The sequence below is a fragment of the Pleurodeles waltl genome, chromosome 6 (genome assembly GCF_031143425.1).
Source record: "Pleurodeles waltl isolate 20211129_DDA chromosome 6, aPleWal1.hap1.20221129, whole genome shotgun sequence".
Lineage (NCBI taxonomy): Eukaryota > Metazoa > Chordata > Amphibia > Caudata > Salamandridae > Pleurodeles > Pleurodeles waltl.
In genome coordinates this window covers 419,718,742-419,741,226 of record NC_090445.1, presented here as the reverse complement: position 1 = coordinate 419,741,226, position 22,485 = coordinate 419,718,742, and the positions used below count along the sequence as shown (strand labels likewise).

The 22,485-nt window shown below is 46.9% G+C and overlaps 1 protein-coding gene across 2 annotated transcripts in view; it reads right to left on the bottom strand.

Annotated features, from left to right (window-relative positions):
* Positions 1-9,115: 9,115 nt before the first annotated feature.
* The window catches only part of MDFI (MyoD family inhibitor), a 124,073-nt gene continuing 110,703 nt past the window's right edge, over positions 9,116-22,485 (bottom strand). The window contains exons 3-4 of one of the 2 annotated variants that reach the window (XM_069238405.1): positions 12,615-12,896; positions 9,116-11,397 (exon numbers count right to left, since the gene is read on the bottom strand). In XM_069238405.1, coding sequence (XP_069094506.1) covers positions 11,144-11,397; positions 12,615-12,896 — 536 coding nt within the window. In that variant the 3' untranslated portion in view covers positions 9,116-11,143. The remainder of the gene's footprint in view (positions 11,398-12,614; positions 12,897-22,485) is intronic. The other variant, XM_069238403.1, reaches the window with a different exon arrangement.

The window sequence follows — 22,485 nt, the reverse complement described above, 5'->3', positions numbered from 1 at the left end:
GTTCAAGAAAGCTCGAAAATCCAAGAGCCAGACCTGGGTTGACTTTGTGGACTATTCAGTGAAAATGCTGGGTGGTTGGTTAACTGGGAACAAGGTACAGGATTATGATGGGCTGTATAATTTATTTATGAAAAAACATCTGTTGAGTAATTGTTCCAATGATAGGCTACATCAATATCTGGTAGACCTGGGTCCACTTTCTTCTCAAGAGTTGGGAAGGAAGGCAGACCATTGGGTCAAGACAAGGGTGACCAGAACTAACACTTATGGGAGAGGCCAAAAGAAAGAAGTCAAAAACCCTCCCCCAAAGGGAAAGATGGGAGTCAGGGTAAAAACAATAAAGAGTCTTCTCAAAGCCCGCAAAAATCTGCACAGGAGGGTGGGCCCAGAGACTACTCACAGTCCAGGGGAAGGTACAAAGGGAAACACTTTAACCCCAGCAAGGCTTGGTGCCAAGATTGCAGAACCAAAGAGCACCAAACTGGAGACTCTGGCTGTAAAAACAAAAATAATGCCTCTAGTCAACCTGCAGTAAATGCAGTTGTCAATATCCAGATAGGGTAAGAGGTGTGGCCTGACCATGGCAGTGTCCCCACAGAGGCAACATTAGTCACTGAGAATGGGGTAGATTTATCCTGTGCTGCCTGGCCAAGTAACATGAAACATTACAGGTAGTACCCTGTGATTAATGGGGAGAAATCAGAAGCCTTGAGGGTTACAGGGGCTAGTATCACCATGGTATCCCAGAACCTGGTTCCCTCAACTCAGTTCCTAGTAGGGAGGTCTTATCTTGTCACCAGTTCTGACAATGAGACCATGTTCCACCCTGTGGCTATGGTAAACTTTGAATGGGGAGGAGTAGCAGGGGAGAAGGAAGTGGCTGTGTTCTCATCTATCCCTATAGATTGCCTGCTTGGAAATGGCCTGGAGCATTCCCCCTGGGCTAAGGTAGAGCTAAAGACCCATGCAGCAATGCTAGGTTCCCTGAGTGGGCATGTGTCAAGACTAGGGTACAGAGAAAACTTCAGAGGGAAAAAGGAGAGCTGGATCCTGAAATAGTGGACCAGTCTCCCAAGAGAAAAGGCAGGAAGACTGGGGGACCAGCTTCCAAACTGATCACAAGACAGGACCCCTCTCCTCAGGGAGAAGAGTCACCCACCGTGGGAGGAACTGAGCATGAAGATTTTGGGCCTTACTACCCAGAGCTCTTGGGCGCAGGGGAACCCTCTAAGGAAGTTCTATGCCAGGGACAAAGAGAGTGTCCCACTCTTGGAGGCCTGAGACAGCAAGCTGCTTGGGAGGAGCTGGGAAATGTCAGTGGTACCCACAGGGTCTACCTGGGAGGGACTCCTGTACACTAAGGCCAGAGACCTCAAGCCTGGTGCAACCAGGTAGTGGTAGTGCCACAGAAGTTCAGGGACATCCTTCTCACTTTAGCCCATGACATCCCCCGAGTAGGGCATCTGGGGAACAATAAAACATGGAGTTGGTTCGTTAACCACTTCTACTGGTCAAGCATGTCACAAAAAGTGAAGGACTTTTGTCAGTCCTGTTTCTCCTGCCAAGCCATTGGGAAGGCAGGTGGTCACTTCAAGTTCCCCGTAATGCCACTACCTGTGGTTGGGGTACCCTTTGAAAGGGTAGGGGTTGACATTGTTGGCCCCTTGACCCTCCAAAAGCATCAGGACATAGATAGAGTTCATTGGTAGTGGATCATGCCACTAGGTATCCTGAGGTTATTCCCCTTAGGACAATCACTGTTCCTGCAGTTGCAAAGCCCTCCTGGGTAGCTTCACCAGGGTTGATTTCCCTAAGGAGGTGGTATCAGACAGGTGGTCAAACTTCATGTCTGCATACTTAAAACACATGTGTCAGGAATGTGGACTGACTTATAAATTCACTACCCCATAAAATCCACAAACCAATGGGCTGGTGGAAAGGTTGCAGGCATGATTGGAGGACTCCCTAAAAAACTCAGAAGGAAATAGGATGTCCTACTTCCTTGCCTGCTGTTTGCCTACAGGAAAGTGACACAAAAGAGAGTAGTTTTTCTCCTTTTGAACTTTTGTTTGGGCACTCTGTTAAGGGACCACTAATTCTTGTAAGGGAAGACTGAGAGAGACCTCTGAAAGAGCCCAAACAGGACATTGTGGACTATGTGCTTGGCCTACGTTCTAGGATGGCTGAGTACACGGAGAAAGCCAGCAAAAATCTTCAGGCCAGCCAAGAGCTTCAAAAGCTTTGGTATGACCAAAATGCTGCTATGGTGGAGTTCCAACCAGGGCATAACGTTTGTGTGATGGTGCACCAAGGGCCCTCCAGGACAAATGGTCTGGGCCCTATCCCATTCTTGAAAAGAAAGGGGAGGTCACTTATCCAGTGGACCTAGGTAGTTTCAAGAACTCCAAAATAATCATCCATGTCAACCGCCTAAAACCCTTTTATGATAGAGCTGATGTGACCATGCTTGTGCTTACAGATGAGGGACAGGAGGATGAGAGTGAGCCTCTCCCTGATCTCCTCTCCAGCAACCCCAAAGATGTTTCTGTAGATGGAGTGGTCTTGTCAGACACCCTCTCAGAACAACAGCAGACTGATTGCAGACAAGTCATCAACCAGTATGCTGGGCTATTTTCTCTGACCCCTAGAAGACAAGCAGGTGTGTACCCATGATGTGGACACTGGTGACAGCCTGCCTGTCAAGAACACAATTTACAGACAGTCTGACCATGTCAGAGAAAGCATAGAAGCCGAAGTAAAGACAATGTTGCATTTGGGTGTCATTGACCCCTCAGACAGCCCCTGGGCTAGCCCAGTAGTGTTAGTCCCAAACCTCACTTCAAGGGTGACAAGAAGGAAATTAGGTTTTTTGTGGACTACAGGGTCCTCAACTCAGTAACCAAAACCGATGCACACCCAATCCCAAGAGCTGATGAGCAGCCAAGTATCTGAGTACTTTTGATTTAACCTCAGGATACTGGCAGATTGGTCTGACCCCAGGAGAAAAAGAGAGGTCAGAATTTTCTACTCCTAGTGGGCAATATCAGTTTACTGTTATGCCCTTTGGACTAAAGAATGCACCTGCCACCTTCCAGAGGTTGGTGAACCAAATCCCTGCTGGACTGGAAACTTTTAGTGCAGCTTACTTAGATGACATAGCTGTCTATAGTTCCACCTGGGATGATCACCTGATCCACGCTAGAAAGGTCCTTGAGGCTCTGGAAAAGGAAGGCCTTGCTATCAAGGCCAGTAAGTGCCAGATAGGGCAGGGAACAGTTGTGTACTTGTGCCACCTGGTTGGTGGAGGCCAACTACAACCTCACCAACCCAAGATTCAGACTAATCTGGCTTGGGAAGCTCCCACTACCCAGACACAAGTCAGGGCATTCCTTGGCTTGACTGGACACTACAGGAAGTTTGTGAATGATTAAGGCACAACAGAGCCCCCTTCACAAAGCATACCTCCAAGACGATGCCAAGAAAAATCAACTGGACAGTGAGTTGTCAAAAGGCCTCTGACACTTTGAAGAAAGCTATGTGTTCTGCTCCAGTTCTACAAGCACCAGACTACTCCAAGGAATTCATAGTCCAGACAGATGCTTCAGAAATGGGGATAGGAGCAGTCCTTTCCCAAAGGAATGATGATGGCCATGACCAGAAAGTTGCTTTTATGAGCAAAGAGCTATTCCCCAGGGAACAAAATGGAGTGCCATAGAGAGGAAAGCCTTTGCTGTGGTTTGGGCCCTGAAGAAGTTGAGGCCCTACTTGTTTGGCTCTCACTTCACTGTTCAGACTGACTACAGGCCTCTCAGATGGCTACAACAAATGAAAGGTGAGAACTCCAAACTGCTTAGGTGGTCTAGTTCCCTAAAGGGGATGGATGGCCTTTAAAGTAGAACACAGACCTGGGACTGCCCATGCCAATACAGATGGCCTCTCCAGGTTCTTCCACTCAGAAGATGAAGACTCACTAGGGAAAGGGTAGTCTCATCCTCTTTTGTTTGAGGGGGTAGGTTGAGAGGAGGCCTCTTTTTACATGGTTGCCCCCCCCCCACACACTTTTTGCCTGATGTTGATGTGCCCAGGGTCCCTGTTCACCAGGTTCCCTGGGCAAGAGCTCTTTCCCAAAATCTGTTCTGATGCTTGGCACAATTGGATACACCCTTAACTATTCCTGCAAGTCCCTACCAAATGGGTGCCCATGTACCCAGGGCTTGGGGTATTAAGGATAGGCCCCTTAGGGCAGCAGTACTAATTGTGCCATCCTCCAGGGCCCTGCACCCACGTCCACCCAGCACTGTCAATGCAGGCTGAGTGCTCTGGTGCACACCTAAAGAAATATTTGACATGGCACACTCCCTGTGTGCACTGTCCACCCTACACTGCATATGTTATGGGTACGTCACCCCTTTAGCAGGCCTTTCAGCCCTAAAGCAGGGTGCACCATACTATATGTGGGGGTATAGCTGCATGAGCAATATGCCCCCACTGTGTCCTTGTCAAACCTGAGGCATAGTGAGTGAACAGAGCAGCCATTTTAAGTAAATGTACTGGGCACTGGTCTAACACGAGCTCCCCAGCTACATGATGGCCACTCTGAACCCTGGGTTGTTTGGTATCAAACAACTCAGGATGATAAATCCAAACTGGTGCCAGTATTGGATTTACCCAAAATTTACCCCGGGGTCACCTTAGAGGTGCCCCCTGCAAAAACTGACCTAACTGGCATGTTTGCCGACTGGTTCCATCCAGCATGCCACTCCAAGACAGCCAATATACAAATCTAGGGGGAGAGCCCTGTCTCTCTGGTTTGTGAGACAATGCCCTTCCTGGGTGGATGAGCTAACAATCCCTCCCTCAGGAATGTGCACTCTCCTGGTGGTGAGCTTCAAAGGGCTACTGCCCTTGAAACTTGGGCCCCCAGGCTAGCAGCACATGGCTTCCCCCTTTGTCAACCCCCACTTTTGGCAGGAGCAAAGGTGGGAAACCACACAGAGTAGGAGGAGGGGTCTCACTGACCATGCACCACTACTAGGGGCTTGCAGGCGAAGTGGACCCCCATTTCATTTTCCTCCATGTTAGATAGAAGGAAAATAGCCAACGAGTTTTAGGGTAGTGACCCTTCCCATAGGAAGTGGTCACTGTAGTGGGTGTAGCCACCCAAGGGTAAGTGTCCAATTGGACATTACCAGGTTCCCCTAAAACACCAACTAAATTCAGTATTTAGTGGGCTCCACTAGACCAAGAAACCATATTCATCAGAAGAAAAGAAGACAGCACCAAAGAACCCGATAGCAAGAGAACAGAGGACCTACTACACCAGAAGAGGCTCCAAGACCCCTGCGTGCTGCACGAGAGTCCCAACAGTCGTTGCTGTGGAGGAGCTGACCACTGGACCAAACTCAAAAGACCCAGAGGACCTCCAGGTTTCGCCAATAGCCCGAGATCTCCCTCCTGAGTGGAGGCACCACTCAAGAAACTAAAGAAACCTGCAAAGAACCAGCAATCCGGTGAGGGTCACTTCACTGACTAGACAATATCTCTGCAACCGGATGTCGCAGCTGGACCTGATGACACAACAATGACAGCCCAGACGAAGCCTACAAGTGTGCCAAATTTTAATTGTCCATTTTCATGAACACCCTGGGCCTCCCACCAGAGCGCCCTCTTCATCCTGCAGGGCCCGAGAAGAAGACTTACTTCCCGCTCCAAAGGATTCCATTGCACACAGCCTCCAAGACCTCCAACTCACCTTGCATTCGGCTGCCCTGAGCCCTGCATCACAGAACCAGCTGTGTGCCATGGGTCCCTAACCACTTGCAACCTCGAAAGCTCAAGGGGACCCAAAGGCACCACCTTTAAACCTACAAACTAGCTCCTTTTCCAAGTGGCCCTGTGCCAAGTGACTTTCTAGCACTGCTCCCGCCAGAACCAGGAGCCACCCGACACTCTCCAGCTGGCACAGTGTGCCCACCAACCTCATCGACCATCCTGCAAAAGAACAGACTAGTAACTCACCTGTGGAATTTTATACGCATTTTTATAGGTGGCCTTCTATTGATTCCTCTGGTGCGTAATTACGCACAGAAAGACTAACTTTATTAAAACTTTGAAAAATCATAAATCACAAAGTACTTAACGTATCTTAACCATTTAGGTCTTAAAATTATATAAAAATATGAAGTGTTTTTATAAATTCTATTCTCGAGTTATTCATTGAGTGTGTGTCGTGCATAATTGATATTGTGAGTACAACAAATGCCTAGCATATCTCCTGGATTAGCCAAACTGCTCGACCAGCTACCACAAACATTTGAGCATTAGGTGATTTGATTTTTACCTCTGGAAATCAACATAAGGTTGCCTGGACCCCCTGCACAGTGTGCCTAGCTTTTCACACTACATAGAGGGCCAGCCTCCTACAAAATTGAAATGGGAGAAAACTTAAATGATGAGTTTTATGGACTCCATATAAACAAAGTTAACTCTTCAGTTTAATTTTCTTCCATTTCAAAGTGTGGCATTTACACATAGCATTCATCTTGCCCCCAGTGACTGGAAGACACACTGATAAATTTATAATTGAAAAGTACAGCCATTTTTTCAAGTGGGAGAAAAGTTAAGTGCAGAAAAATGTTTCATATCATGAACATTTTTCTGCACTTTAAATTTCTCCCATCTAAAGAAATGGTTGTATGTTTGTGTTATACATACAATGGTAACACATATGGTGAAAGGTATGTTTTCCCCCAGAGGTACAAAGGACACAGGCTCTTGTTCACCCATACACATATGTTCCATTCATGAGAACACATGTTCATACATCCCCTAAGACCAAAGTCTGACTGACACAGATGGCAACCTTGTCATAGTGCCCCTGGTCAAAGTATTTCACTCAAACCATAGTATCTGGCTCTGCGAACATTAGGTTTAAAGTCAATGAAGCTGGGTCTGGGATTATATGGTAACACTATGCGAGTGAATTGGCCTTCAATAGCTCACAATGATTTTCACTCATCAGAAGTAGCTCTCACTACAGAGAAGGTTGGAGAACCCTGTGCTAGATAACATTTTACTATCAAATGTGAAACATTTTATGGTAAAATGACTCAGAGTGTCTGTGGTATTATGTCAGCGGTGATTTGTATTGTGTCATGTGACGTATGCTAGTCAGTCATCACATTATGGCATTGCAACAGACACTGCAGCGCTGTTAAAGAAACACATTTATTTAGAGATAAAGACACATAGGCCATCATTACAACCCTGGTGGTCGGTGTAGAAGTGGCGGTAATACCGCCAACAGGCCGGCAGAAAAAAAAATGGAATTACAAACATGGCGGTTACCGCCATGCAAAACCGCCACTTCTACACTGTGACCGCCAGGGTGGTAACGACCGCTGGGCTGGAGACTGCGGTCTCCAGCCCGGCGGCCGTCACTAGACCGCCGGCGGTATCAGTACCCCGCATACCACCATGGATTTCGTGGGGTTTTGTACCGCCACGAAATCCATGGCAGTAGGCACTATCAGTGCCAGGGAATTCGTTCCCTGGCACTGATAGGGGTCTCCTCCTCCCCCTTCCCCTCTCCAGAGTCCTCCCCCCAAACCCACAAACCCCCTCCCACCTCCCAAAGGTGGCTGGACCCCCTTCCCACCCCCCCCAAAACATCCACACGCCCCCCTCACCCCCTACACTCACGCTCACATAACTAATACACATACACGCAGACATACACGCACACATGCACACAGACATATACGCACACATTTCCCATACACACAACACACCCTTGCATGCATACACGCACTCACACAACCCCTCTACACACTCACACGCACAACCACATGCACGCACACAACACCCTCCCACCCCCCTCCCCTAACGGACGATCACCTTACCTTGACCAGTGATCCTCCGGGAGGGAACGGGATCTGTGGGGGCTGCTCCGCCGCCCACTCCCCGTCACCAGAACACCGCCACGCCGAATCTTGGGTTGTGATTCAGTGGGCGGTGTTCTGATGACGTGGCGGTGGAGCAGCCTCCACTTCACCGCCGACTGCCAGTATGGCTGCTGGCGGCTTTCCGTCCGGAAAAGGGTGGAGGGCTGCCAGCAGACATAATATGCTGGGCGGGAGACCGCCTACACTGGCGGTCTTCGGCCCGGCGGTACCTCAGCGGTCTTAGAAAAGGACCGCCGAGGTCCAAATGAGGGCCCCAGTGTGGTAAGCTACCACTACTGCTCAGCACAAACAACAGAATATCTACAACATTTTATACCCAAGTCATCATAAAAACAGAACGCGTGCCCAGTCTAGAGAACAAAGCTTAGACGCAAGGTATGTCCTATTTACCTCCCAGGGCATTGCAGTATATGGAACAACGGCCTTTTATCTCATGCCTGGCTACAGCGACCAGTTGTAATGTGTTATCCAAGGATAAGACAGCTTTAGTTCTATGTATTGTTGGCTCTCCAGTGAAGTTCATTCTTTAAGTTAATCCACATGTCAAACTCTAGTCTGGCTCTATTGTGTTCAGAAGTAAGGTGTTGTAAGACTATGATCAGCTCTACACCTAAGGGACTATAGGAGAATGACTAGTTCTGGATCCGTAAAGCTAAAAGTAGCCAACTCCAGGTTTTTGGCAACAGAGGACGATGCCCATCTCTGGGGCTAAGGGGCATAGGTAAAATACTAGATCGGAGTCTAAGACAGAATAGGACAATGACTAGATGTAGATCTAATGGACCAAAGGACAATGACCAGCTAGAGACTCAGGGTGCCATAGGCTCTGGAGCTAAGAAACCTTAGAAGACTGACCACCTTTAGGTATAAGATGACTATATGAGATCGGCCGTTCTGGGGAAGGAGACTGTAAGAGAGTGTCTAGCGCCAGGACTACGGGACTGTAGGGAAATAGTTCATTCTAGATCTTAAGGTACAAAAGGATAGTTGACCAGCTTGACCTAAGCATTATAGCGTAATGACCCCCTCTGGTTTTAATCCATATATTGTCATTGGGAAAATATACCTGATAAGGATGCACTCACGTCGATCTCAATTACATTTTAAATAGTCATCATGAAAACCAACTGTGTGAATCTCCATAATATGTTACCACATGGCCATAGATTCTTTGTTAATCAGTTAATTACTCATTTTATTTACTAGTCTTCACCACTTAACAAAGTATTAAGCATGAATCAGCCTATTCCGTTTTGCCAGTTACAAGACATTGGTGAAGCATTGAGTTACATGGACAGTTCTTAGTGCAAGGTATATCACACATATTATATCAACAGTTCAAAGTTTGTGGCACAGCAGTAGCAATGATAAGTTTGCATAGTCAGCTATATTGCAGAGAGGTTCAGTTATAAAGGCACTCCAGATGTTCCAGATGACACCACTCATACCTAGAGCCTGCATCAAGTGGGTTCCTTAGCTCTGAGTGATGGAGAGGGGAAGGCAGAGCGCTGTGCTTCTCAGTGACACATAAAACCTGATGTGCAATGATTACGTTCACAAAAAGTGGTTGCAAATTGCGCACTGACTTTATGCGAAAGCAATCTGGTTTTACAAACCGATCTGTGCTCAATTCACAAAATACCAAATCACAAGGAGTCACAAATTGCAACATGCCTAATTAACAATAATTAGGTAGTTCACAATTTGCAATCCCTTTGATTGGGGGATGGGGATAATGGCCTACAAGGGACAGCAGACCACCATCCCTGAGACTAGTTTCCAAGATGGAAAATTTAAATAGGGAAAAGTAATTTTAAAAGGTGAAAGTTTTCAGCTTTGGGAAACTTCAGTGAGAACAGATAGTAGTCCTCCTGACCACTGCTTACTGCCCTGAAGCTGCCACTGTGATTCCCAAAAGGGGAGAGGTCCCTTGGGGATTCCTTCTCCTTTGCTAATCAGTTACCATCCCATTTGGCAGCCTGCAACAGATTATGGTTTGCTATCGGAATTATGGTCACAAACCATTGCTCCTTCACCAACTGTCAATCTGGAAAGAACACCTTTAACATGCCCATTACAAATTGCTATTTGGTATGAATTTCTAAACTCATTTTGCAATTCAGAAAAGTATTTCAGATTGCAAAACGGGGTTAGTACATAACGAAACGCGATCTCGCTGTCGCAAACCCCATAATTTAGGGTTTGTGACTGCTAAATCACTTTGTATATCAGGCCCATATTACCCTACAAGCTCCATTGGAGACTTTCATGTGAATGTACTAGTGTCGAAGGCATTGTGCCAAATTTTTGCGTAATGAGGGTCCTTTTGTTATGGGTTCCCAGAGAAGCTAAGATTCCACAGGATGTTCTCTCAAGAGGTCTACCTCAGAGCATTTCTGCTCACTCTGCCCCCCCTCCCCAACCCCCATATGTGAATTCTGCTCTCTATTTGAAGTTTGTCCTTTATTCCAGTTTCACTTCGATTTTCCAGTCCCAGAATATCAGCTGCAGCACACTGCCTCCTGTCTCCTGCTGCCTGCAGGTACGTCTTCTAACATTGCTGGCCTATCATATCTCTCTCATGCTGCTGTAGTCGTGTATGCTCTTCTTGAACTGAGGCTATTTCGTGTCTGCACTTCTTTGCGCTCTCTCGTGCTCAGTTCAGTGCAGCAGCGCTTTTTTGTGAGATCATGCGCTGCAGCATTATTATAGCTTCACATTTAGCACTGCAGTTTCTCTTAAATAGACAAAGTGAAGCTGCACGATGATAGATATTATAACATCTTTTGTTACCATGCTCCTCTCTTTGATATGTAATGGAGTTTTCCAGGGGCTTTATGTCTCACACTAAAGCCTTCTAATTTCTTTATAATCTTTCTTTGAACAGTTTTCTGGTTGTTTTAGAATAATAATCCATGCAAGTGTCACTTCTCATGCTGAAACCTGAATGTCTGGGACTTCATGGTGTGTGACCTCTTGCTTTTTCATGGAGGGTACACAAGGCCTCAAGTTGTGAAGGAGTCAGTCCTCTTTTCATGATGAGGGCCATACCTCTGCTTGCGTCGTGAGAGTAAGACATCATTTCAGAAGTTCAGGGGCCACGCCTCATCTCAAGTCAACTTTTCATTTCACATTTTGGATTAACATCCCTACTCGTGTCCTGATGTAAAATCCTCAACTCACGAAGAGAAACACAGACCGCAGCACTCCATGCAGATTTCCAAACAGTCAGCTGACTCACAGCATGCGTCCACAATGCCACAGTCCATGTCACATGGCACTTCGCAGTCTCCACACTCTCCGCAGCCACAGCAGCAGCAGAAGCAGGATTCGTCAGAGCTGCAGGAGCCGCAGGTGGCACAGTCCAGGGCAATGTTGCACAACACCAGGAACTCACAGAAGAGGCAGGCCAGGATGCAGTGTGCACAGCAATCTGTGGGAGAAGAAAGACAGGGGAGTGGTGAGTGACCATGTATCAGTGCGACAGAAGAGAAATAAAAAGGGTTGATATTAAAATTGAGTTTACTGTTCTGTCCATGCACAACCTGAGTACACAAAGCTCCAACAAAGTCTTGGGCAGCATAATCTGCCTAAGAGCCTGGTAAATGTAGGTGACTACAATAAAACGCCTACGGCTGATCAATACAGGTTACTCATTTGCCACCTCGCTGTGTCTACTGGCTAAGTACTAGTCTGAGCACACCACTTGTTCTCACAATCAGTGGCGGCTCCTCGCAACGGCGGATGAGCACCGCCCCCCACACCAGCAGCTGCAAACCTTTTACTACGAAATGATAATAAACAACGTTTATTATCGTTTTGTAGTAAAAAGGGGCGGGGCATTGGGGATGACAGCAATGGAGGGGATATTTGGCTGGCTTTCTCAGGCGACCAAACACACATGCGTACAAGGCTCTCTCCAGGCCGGCACTGTGTTGCTGGGCTGGAGAGACCAGGCACAGGCTCCCGGTCTGCCTGGGAGCGCCCTGGCTGTGCGCTCCCCAGCCAATCCTAATGCTGCTCTGAGCAGTGTCAGGATTGGCCGCAGGGCAGGCTGGGATCATGTACCTCCTGTGAGGAAGAAGGAGCAGCGGCACGGAGGTAAGTTTTTTAAATGTATTTATTTTTAGTTTCATTAATATTCACCCTCCAAACCCCCCCACCCTCCACATCCCCCACCACGCACCACCCCGCCCTCTACAATCCGGGCGAGACCTGACTGCTCACAGCTACCTTACATGAGGACACATTCTCTCATGAACCAGACCTCCACTTCTAGGCAGATCTGCTTTCTAGATCCTGAGTTATAAAGAGTTTACTTTGTTTAGTGAAATAATGCAAATTACTGTGCTTTCCTGCAGCTAGCAAATCATAAGTGTGTGTGAGGTGCTAAAACTTCAAACCAAAGTTGTGTTTAGTTTCCCAGCCCTGTTGGCATGCTTGTCACAAGATCAAGCGTTACTGATTTTGGATGCTAATAATCCCAGCATTTGTTCTTTCTCTATGAACTGGTATACCCAGTACATGTTCCCTGTGTTGCTCTTGGCAGGCCACTGACACTACGATGATGTAAATGCCAATTCTAAGCCCCTGGGGCGACGCTGAGCCATTAACAGCCTGGTCCCCTGAAGGCCTACTGGAGTGTCCTACCTTCTTGGGCAGCGCTCTGCAGCTGGGATGAGCTGGATTTGGAGCTGCCTTTGCTCCTCTTGCTGCTCTGGCTGTTGAGTGATGGATGTGACTGCAGCTTTCCATGAGTTTTCTGGGGCCTGGTGACTACAGGTTGCAAGGGAGGCAGGACCCCATTGGCAGTGCTTGGTTTTCCTCTGCCTGGCTCAGAGATGATTATAGGATCCTTCCGAAGCAGAGGAGCACAGGCTGTGGTTGCGTCCAGTTCCAGCTTTTGCATCAGATATTGGTCCTTTGGTTGACCTATGAAAAATGAGAAGTTAGTGTTTGACAGAACAAGCCCTCGCCTAATGTGAGGCATCATTGAAGCCTGACCATTGCCAAACAGCCACACAGTGCCACTCAGTCATTCTGGAAATCTTAACCGTCAAACTGAGTATTTTACATAGTGCAACGTAAGTCTGGAAATCTCTCATTGAACATTCTCAGTCAAAGCATTGGGATCCACATACAGGGCCACCAGTGGGAAGCTTCTGGCAAGCTGGATGGCCACAAAATTGACTTTTCCTCAGCATTTGGTGATGCCTGATCAAATATACTGGTCATGTTGAAAGTACTCCAGAAACAACCCTGGTCCTAAATTGTATCAAATTAACTAGAGCTTAAAAGACGTCAATGCAGAACAGTAGAGCAACTTGGAATTTACAGTAGCCAATTTTCTAAGAACTGCAAAACATTATGGTGCAATATGCTCACCTACTGCCGGAGGGCACTTGAAAGATTCAGAGCGAGGAGACCAGTGCAGCAACATATTGACCCATGTAAGGACGTGCGTTCCCTCATCAGGGTTTGTTTGACCTCTCATTCAGCAGTTGAACTTTTTTCTCTCAAAGGCCAAATTGTTTTCCTGAATCTTCTAGCTTACTTGCTTATATGTATGGGGTTGACATCCACTGACAGCTGCAGAGGCCTCCTTCAATTCCAACTATGTTTTTACCCCCACATGACTCTAGGCAGTGAGCAACCAGATGCATATGTCATTGTCCTGCTCCAGTGGGAAATCTGCCGGGGGAAATGCCTGCTGAACAGGAACTCAAGCAACCCCAGACCTGCTTCAGCCTTTTTGAGCCTTATCATAAGATGCAGCTTGGATGTCATGGTAGAGCGAGCACATGACCCACGTCTTAGCATACTATCACACTCAAAACAGGCATCGAAACTGATTAGCTTATGAGTCTCCCTGTTACTCCACTGTCTTGTGTGGGCACTGTACAAAAAGATTGACTCAGGGATATAACATTGTGTGACAAAAATTACATGAATGTATTTTGGCAGCAAAGCGCTACCAAATGCAAACAAATGTGAGTAAAATGTGTCAACATTATTATTTCATGTTACTTACCATCTATTTGACTCTAACAATAAATCTGGATACTGAGTGGTATTTTGAATACTGCTCTGGGGCATTACCTCCAGATTTAACACTAATTCTGAATGAAACTGTGCATGGTTTTCTAGCAACTGGCATCCTTGTGACATACAACACAACAGACTCTCCAATATCTAGGGCTTTGAGGTGACTCTGTAGCCAGGGGCACAATACTCCCATCCTGGGTTTAATATGACAAATGATACTAGGCAGGTACTTTACTCCGGTTTGCATAACTGATGTGAACAAGTACTGTAAAGCTCTACAAACGAGCATATTGTTAAATGAAAGCATGATAAATGGGTAATGCACTCGCTATGATAAGGATCTTTATATCCATTGAGGAAGTACTCCTACATCACGATATTGGTAAATGGCACACTTTTTATGATGATAGCAACTAATCCAGCAAGCTCACGATGTCTAGTGATCAACTCTTAGTCACAATACCCAATGATGATGATCTATTAATACTGATACCTGTCAATAGGGATCCATAAGTAATGGTCACAAACTTGATCGATATCCCATCCAATTTTTTTTAAGTGCATTATATTAATATTCAATTCTATGGAACACTATGAAGCCCTCATTTTCAATTGTCCAGAGTGGTATGCCGGTGGTGGTAGGGAAAGGGGATACAGCTCTGGGCAACAACATGTGGTCCAGTGTTTCTAGACCTGAAATTATGGTAACAATAGACCTGGTTTTACAGGGTGCAGGTCTGTACTTGGTAAAACCGTGGCTTGACAGGAGCGGGGGCTGTGGCAGCCGCACCACCCGACCTCTGCCCACTCCATCCAACACCATGTGGTAAGAAGACAACTCTCCAACCAGCCAGGTAAAAGACTACCATGCCACAGATGGCCTCTCCATCCACCACTCCACATACTGCAGCAATCACTCCACTCCATTTAGAAGATGATTTGATTGGCAGCAGAAAAGGGCCTATTTTACGGCCCAGAAGAGGACACTTCATGCAGAATAAGACCCGGTACTCCTGAGTCCACACGTGATTTCCAAATTTGGGCATAAAAACAGATGAAGCCTATTGTTTGGCACAGGAATACCTTCAATATTCCCGCATCAAATAATGGGCAACTCGCAGTGAGACCCCAAGTGGTGCTATCTTTCAAAAGAGCAGTCTTTTTTCATGCTGTCTAATCGTGGGGCACTCTTTAGCCCTCATTATATGTCCCCCTCGAGTGTTATGTGATAACGACTGCACCTGTTTCGGTATTTTCCAGGTTATCGCCCATTACGTTTCCCCACTCAAATGAGCAATAGTATGAATTTTGCTGTTTTCTGCACCAACATCAGCAGCTCCCACTACATAGTGAGCCATTTCCCTCTGTTAAACACGCTGAAATTTAACAATGGAAAGGTTCACAGGGTCATCCCTGTGGGGGTGCGATCTTTGCCTCACCCGTTATTTACCAGGGATGGTAAACACTGCACATCTTGTAATTGCAATCCATTTGGAGATGTTTGAGAAGTCGGGGGTCACAAAAATCTAGGTCAATCGCAATCGAGGCTTTAATTATGATACTGAACGATAGCCCACTGTGAGGCATCCTCTCCATTGTAGTGCATCGTAAAACAAATATTATAATTTCATATGAGTGACTCTATGTTCTACAAACAACATATGTAAATATTTGTAGTGTAAAAAGAAACTGTATAGTGTGTTATCTAGCACGGTCCAAATACAGGTATTTTCAGGCGTTTGTGGATGTATGTGACAACCTCAGAAGCTACAACCAACCATTAGCCCTTTACCAAGAAAGCATTACCATTTTCATGTGGGTCACCATTGCTTCTGTTTTTTCTGTGTTGGAAACACCCAAACCTCCTCCCTGCCCCCACAGTCCACTGAAAGCTCCCTCTAACCCAAAAGAAATAGAAGCTATAGTATAATGATAATTGTTTCTTAGTTAATTTTTCAGGCTATTCACATAATACCAGGTGCCATTGCTTGCTGTTCCATAAGGACTCTTATAATCTGATGCCAGTCATGGTATCTTCTGGTGGGGACCTTTTACTTATGATAGCTATTAATGGAGAACTCTTAGTCATGATGCCTACTAATAAAGAACTTTTAGCTGTGATAGCTGTTGATGGAGACCTTTTAGGGTACAATTTAGAATTTGTTGGTAGGTAAAATCATGTAATTTCTAGAGGAACTTCCAAGTATGAAGTATAATTCAGAGGCTGGATTTCATCCACAATACAATCCCAATGAACCAGCAAATTCAGAAAGTGGATTCCCCTCTATATCTAAATCCTTCTTCAAAACTGTGAGTATTTTCTATTCTCAACTCCGAATCAGACCCTCAGTTATTGCGACATCTTTGAATACTTCATGTTTAGTCGTGATATCTACTATTTTCTTCATTTTTTATTCATTGATGAGGTTTAGAGGGTGGTTCTTGATACCTTACAGCTGCTTTGTAACACTGGGATATTCAGTGTAATGAACAGGAGATGAGTTTGAGGATAGTTAGAACCCATTCAAATGCAGAGTGCAATCACAGTGCCTAAGTATCCTCAGTTATGGACAAGCCTGAAACCTTTCTAGAAGTTTCTTGGAGAACAAGTGATTTGGTTCTGCCTCAGGCCTTGCTTCAGGGGTTACCAACATCTGGCAGCTGGCATCCTAAAACCAGAATGTCTTCATGTTTTTGTCACCTAAATACATGTTCATGGGTGGAACGGGCGAGAGCTGGCTCACTGAATGATCCTGGTGGAGAGTACAGACTAGATGCACAGTTCATACTAGGATCCCAGACCTTCTCTCCAGCAAGCCTTCTACATGGTTTGATGTGTGATTTTTGGCTCCACTTGAAGTCAGTGGAGCATTTTCAGGACAAATTTAGCGTGGTTGTTTTTACATAGTTTAATGTCATCCTAGTCTTCCAATCTCTTCTGTCAGTAGCTTCTGGGAAAGCATTCCAGGTGTAGTGTGCATTCGTTAGACATGCAGTCTCCAGGGGGCGTGGCTGGGCCACGAAAGAAGATGGCCGCCTAAGTCCCGAGCTCCGCGCTGCAGTGGCCCCGAGGAGGCGGTGGGGGCCCTATGGAGGCCGAAAAATCGCCTTAACGCACGCCGAAACCCTCCCACAACCTCGAGCTTCCGTCCGAACCTCAACAACTGGCCGCCGAGACCCTATCGGCCGACAGCGCGCCTCGGAGGGAAAGGGGGAAAAATGGCCTACAGAGAGGGCGGAGCCGCGTCTCCTCGACCAGAAAACCGGCTCTCTTAAGGACGGAGGAACCCAGTCCGGAAGACCCTGAGGAGCCTCCCAAAGCCCAGGACCTCCGATCTTGAGTGGGGACACGCTCCGGAGCATCAGGGGATCTAGGGTGCACAATATCGAGGTAGGCCCAACTGCGGGGGAGGAGCCGCGCTCTCGAGCCGAGAGAGGAGCCGGCCTCCCTACCATTACGGCGACTGGAGTCGCAGGCACAGTCCTTCGCATCCTATTTCCAAAGGGAGGCGGTGAGCATTTATCCTCTATTTGGCCCGGGAGAGGAAAGAAGACAATGCCGCGGAGCGGCGAGGGGAACAAGGTGAGGAGGCGAGGAGGGGCGAACCAGGACAGTAAACAATAGAAAGGAATAAAGACACGGAAACAAGAGAAGAAGGGGAGTAAGGGAAAAATAAAAGGAAGGAGGAAGAAAGAGCAAACAGAAAAGGGGAAGAAGAGAGCTAAGAACCAAGCTAAACAAAGAAGGAGAGGGGAGGCGAAAGGGGGGGAAAGAGGGAAAGAAAAACAAAACAGGAGGAGAAGACAGAAAGAAAGAAGAAACACACCAAAAAATTCCCCCCCCCAACACATCCGGGAACAGAAAAAGGACCAAATAAATTACCGCCTCAACCCTAAAATCCCCCCAAAATAAAACAAAAAAAGAAGAGGAGGGGAAAAAGAAAAGGGAAAAAAAAAAAAAAAAAAAAGAGAGAATATCAAAAGTCAGAACAAGACAAGAGCCGGCTGACTGCGTAACACTGCTTTCGCCAGACTCCGAGGAAAACTCCGGAACCAGCTGGACAACACACGGACGGACAGACGGACGAGGCGATGCCCGGCAGCAAAACAAACCAGAAACCCACTGGTAAGTCGGCACGACAATTATTATTCTCCGAAGCTCTCCATCACAAGCGTCTAATATCTACGATAACAGGACCTCACTCACCACCCTCCCCAACACAATCCACCACAACGTCTGACAAGGAACAATCCATAACCATGGAAAAAATACTACAGGAGATCACCGCTGTCAGCCGCCGAATAGAGGGAATGGACGCTTCTCTGTCTTCACTGACCCTGGAAACCAAATCTATGAGATTAGACATTGCAGGTTTTCAAACCAGGGTGACAGGCTTGGAACACCGCACGGACTCATTAGAAACGCAGATGACTACTTATCGAGACAGAGACCAAGACCTCCTTTACCTTAGAAGTAAACTCACAGACCTAGAGGATAGGAGCCGAAGAGATAACATTCGCCTACTGGGAATCCAGGAGCATGAAGAAGGTACAGACATGCAGGCCTTCCTGGGCTCCGTTCTTCCCCAAACTAACCTCCCTGGACTTCGACCCACCGCTGGAATTCCAAAGAGCACACAGAGTAGGCCCGAAACGTTCTGATACATCTTTAAGACCCAGACCGATAATCGCTTGTCTATTACGCCACAACCATGCCAGACAGATATTACAAACGGCGCGTAAACAGGGCCCTTTCCGGATAGGCCAACATGACATCCGAATAACAGCTGATTACTCCAAGGACACCAACGAACGAAGAAAAGCCTTCCTAGCTCTAAGACCTCGACTTCGCCAAATGTCGATGAAATTCGGCCTCTTCGACTCCCCCAGAATGTGGGTCACCAATAACAGTATATCCAAAGACTTCTATAATCCAGACGAACTGAGCCTTTTCCTTGACTCTTTTCAACATCAGCCTATGGACTCTACCAATCCAGACTGATCACAAGATACCGGGAGAGAAAACGAAGGGGGAGGACTCTTACCCCCGGGCCCAGAGAAAGAAGGCCCGCTCCATCATGACACCGACCTCAATCAAAGGGGCAGGGACGCAGAGAGGCTAGCCAGACTACACGACGACAGGGGTCAGGTTCTCCACGCTGTGGCAACCTACACCCAACTGTCAGAAAGAGACAAATCCAGATCACCTCTAAAACCAATGACTGTACCCCCCTGAGACACCGATCCCTCGTTGGGTGCATGTGAGATGATTACAAGACATTGAAACTGGAACGACGAGAACTCACGGAAGGATGAGTACAAGCCCGGGTTTTGTTTGTAACCATTATTACTTAACAATCGTCAATAACCTTTTTAACAACATTAGATGTCCATAATGTTTACATGTTCTACAAGATAACACGGGGCTTTATTCTATAACACTGTTGCATAGACATCCACTGTATAACACGAAACGCACAAGCCGGATCTTGCAGACTCCACAGGCGATGCAAACACATACATCGGGACCTTGCTCAGTAGGGACAAGTTCCAACACCTAAAGAGAAGCTACCATTCAACCCCTCACAGCACTACTACAATATAGAATATTCGACAACACAACACCACACAATAACAACAAGACTACATGAACAGGCCCGATCCTGCAGACAAGTCGTAATGCTGTCCCCTCTCAGCTAAATCTACCATCCTCCACTTCTCCATTAAACGGCCGTTCCGGGAAACGAAACAAATGTAATATAATCTACACGCAATAATACACATCCCGACGATCACTAGAGTACTGCCACAGGGGACGATAAGATACACCTGACCACGTAGATGATGAGCAGTAGACCAACCACTTGTATACACAACCCATGTTCCACCCTTCAATAACAACACCCACCCCGGGGCTGGTCCTACGACATATAAACTAATAGAATGTAATAAGATTACCTGTGTGGAAATAAGTTATATTGCGTTACGTTATGCTATATTATACTATGTTATGTTATACTAATTAACAGATTGCAGTGACATTATGCTGTTTGACATTATGTTGTCTGACATAGCGATATTATGCTATATAAGTATAGTAATATTTCAACTGGTATTATGTGCAAATGTACTCCAATATCCTGATCTGAACCTGCATTATGTTACTTAGCTCCCTCCCCCCCCCACCCTCTCCTCTCCTCCGGCCCATTAGACACCCACCCCTTGATCCTACAAATCACTTCTCCCCCCCTTACACAAATACCAACACCTACGGTAACATCTACATTACAACCATCACCACATTTATATCTATCATTATAATCATGATTACAAATACACACCCTGATCCACACCCACCCCCCTGCTCGACCAATATACCCTCACAACATAGAACCCATCGCGATGACATACATCAAGTACAGTGATTGCTAGCCCCCTTTCACTCGAAAATAGGATAAACATCTACCCTATTAACTTAGACACTGGACACTGCGAGGTATCAACTGGATCCTTCTCCATCTCTTAATCCAGGCCAGTGCGAACTCCCCCTCTACCACCTTTCCCACTGTACCCACCCTCACCATATTAAAATTATGTCACCAAATCCCCCCCCTATTATCTACACATCATACCCTCCCTCATCAACATAGCTACTACCCTCTCCCGGCCCACCCCCCCTTCCATAATATGCCCATGGCTTCCCCCCATATCCGTTCCCCTCCTCCGGAGCTCAGCTCAGAACCTGTGCATTCGACCACCTTGGATCAATACTGGCCTCCCCCTGCCCCAACGCCGCCTCCTCGGCAGAGAGGCTGCCTCGACGGCATTAGGTGGTCGGATAGGACTCGGACTCGCCGTTTACAGACCGTCCCTAAGGGAGCATAGTACTCCCGATTCTCCCTATATCCCTCTAACCTCTTCCCCTCCTAATCATCACATCCATTCCCCTTTACAGACAAACGCTAACTCTAGCCTTCTTTCCTCCCATATTATCCCTTTCCCCTCCCTCACCAACCCCTACACGTTCTTGTTTCTTCCCCCCCCCCTTTTCTTGTCGGGGTACCCGACCCTCATCAGCTGCCTCTGTCTCACCCCTCGAACTCCCAAATATTCATATTACAGCGAACACAGTACCACACGACTACCACCCCCAGTATTGCTGAAATTCCTTCCTCCAACTCAGTATGCCAGCGACAACCCCCCACATAGTACACCCTCTACGAATCCTCTCCTGGAATGTTCATGGCATGACGAATTACATCAAACGGAAAAAGATCTTGTCATATTTCCAATCTAAAAAAGCAGACATAGCCCTGATCCAAGAAACGCATCTTGATAATATAGAGTCCGACAAATTTAGACGTGACTGGGTAGGAAAGGTCCTCTTCAGCTGCTGTCCAGAAGATCAGGGAATCAAGGGAGGCACACCTCGTAAATGTGGCATAGCGATACTAATACGTAAATCCCTGCCGACCACGATCATTAAAACATGGAATGACACAGAAGGGAGATATACATTTGTCAAACTGAAAATAGGAAATACCTTCCTATGTGTGGGCTCTGTCTATGCACCAACCGGACCAAAGCGTTCTTTCTTCCTACAACTCAATCGCGTACTGACCGAAATAGGGACCACACGCTATATCATCAGAGGGGATTGGAATCTTACTAGAGATGCCATACTGGACAGGACAGGCCCCATCGATGTGGGCAATAATCCCGATAGGGCCTTACTGACGGACATCACAGCAGATGTAGGTCTAGTCGACTGCTGGAGACTAACACACCCAAAGGACAAGGAATTCACATTAATTTCGTCCGTCCATGGCACCCAATCACGCCTGGACTATTTTCTTGTATCACACACCATAATCCCCCAAATACTAGACACTAGCATCTTAGATAGCGGACTCTCAGACCATTCCCCGATTTCACTCTCTATTCAGGTGGGCTTGACCTCTCCTGGTCGTAAACCATGGCGCTTTGCCATACACAGATACCGTTCCCCCCAGGGGACAGAGCAACTCAAGGCCCACATATCCACATACATGACCGAAAACATAGGCTCTGTGACATCCAAGCGGGTCTTATGGGCAGCGGCTAAGGCCACTCTGAGAGGGAACATGATGAGGGACGCAGCACTGGCCAATAGAGATAGGGAGGTCCGCTACCGCACCCTAGAAGACACGATCCAACGCCTCACCAAACAATACACTACTCAGCCGTCCCCAGCGCTACGCCGCTCCCTCGAACAAGTCCGAATGCCACACAACGATCTTTACACAACGCAGGCAGAATATGCACTACAAAGATTACGTCACCGCCACTATGAACAAGGAGAAAAGGCCGGACGCCTCTTAGCGGCACAGCTCCGACAGAGAGATGCTGCCTCAGCTATCCCAGCTATAACGTCTCCCTCCGGGGCAGTACTGACCCGCCCGCAAGACATTGTGAATGAATTTGCTACATATTATCA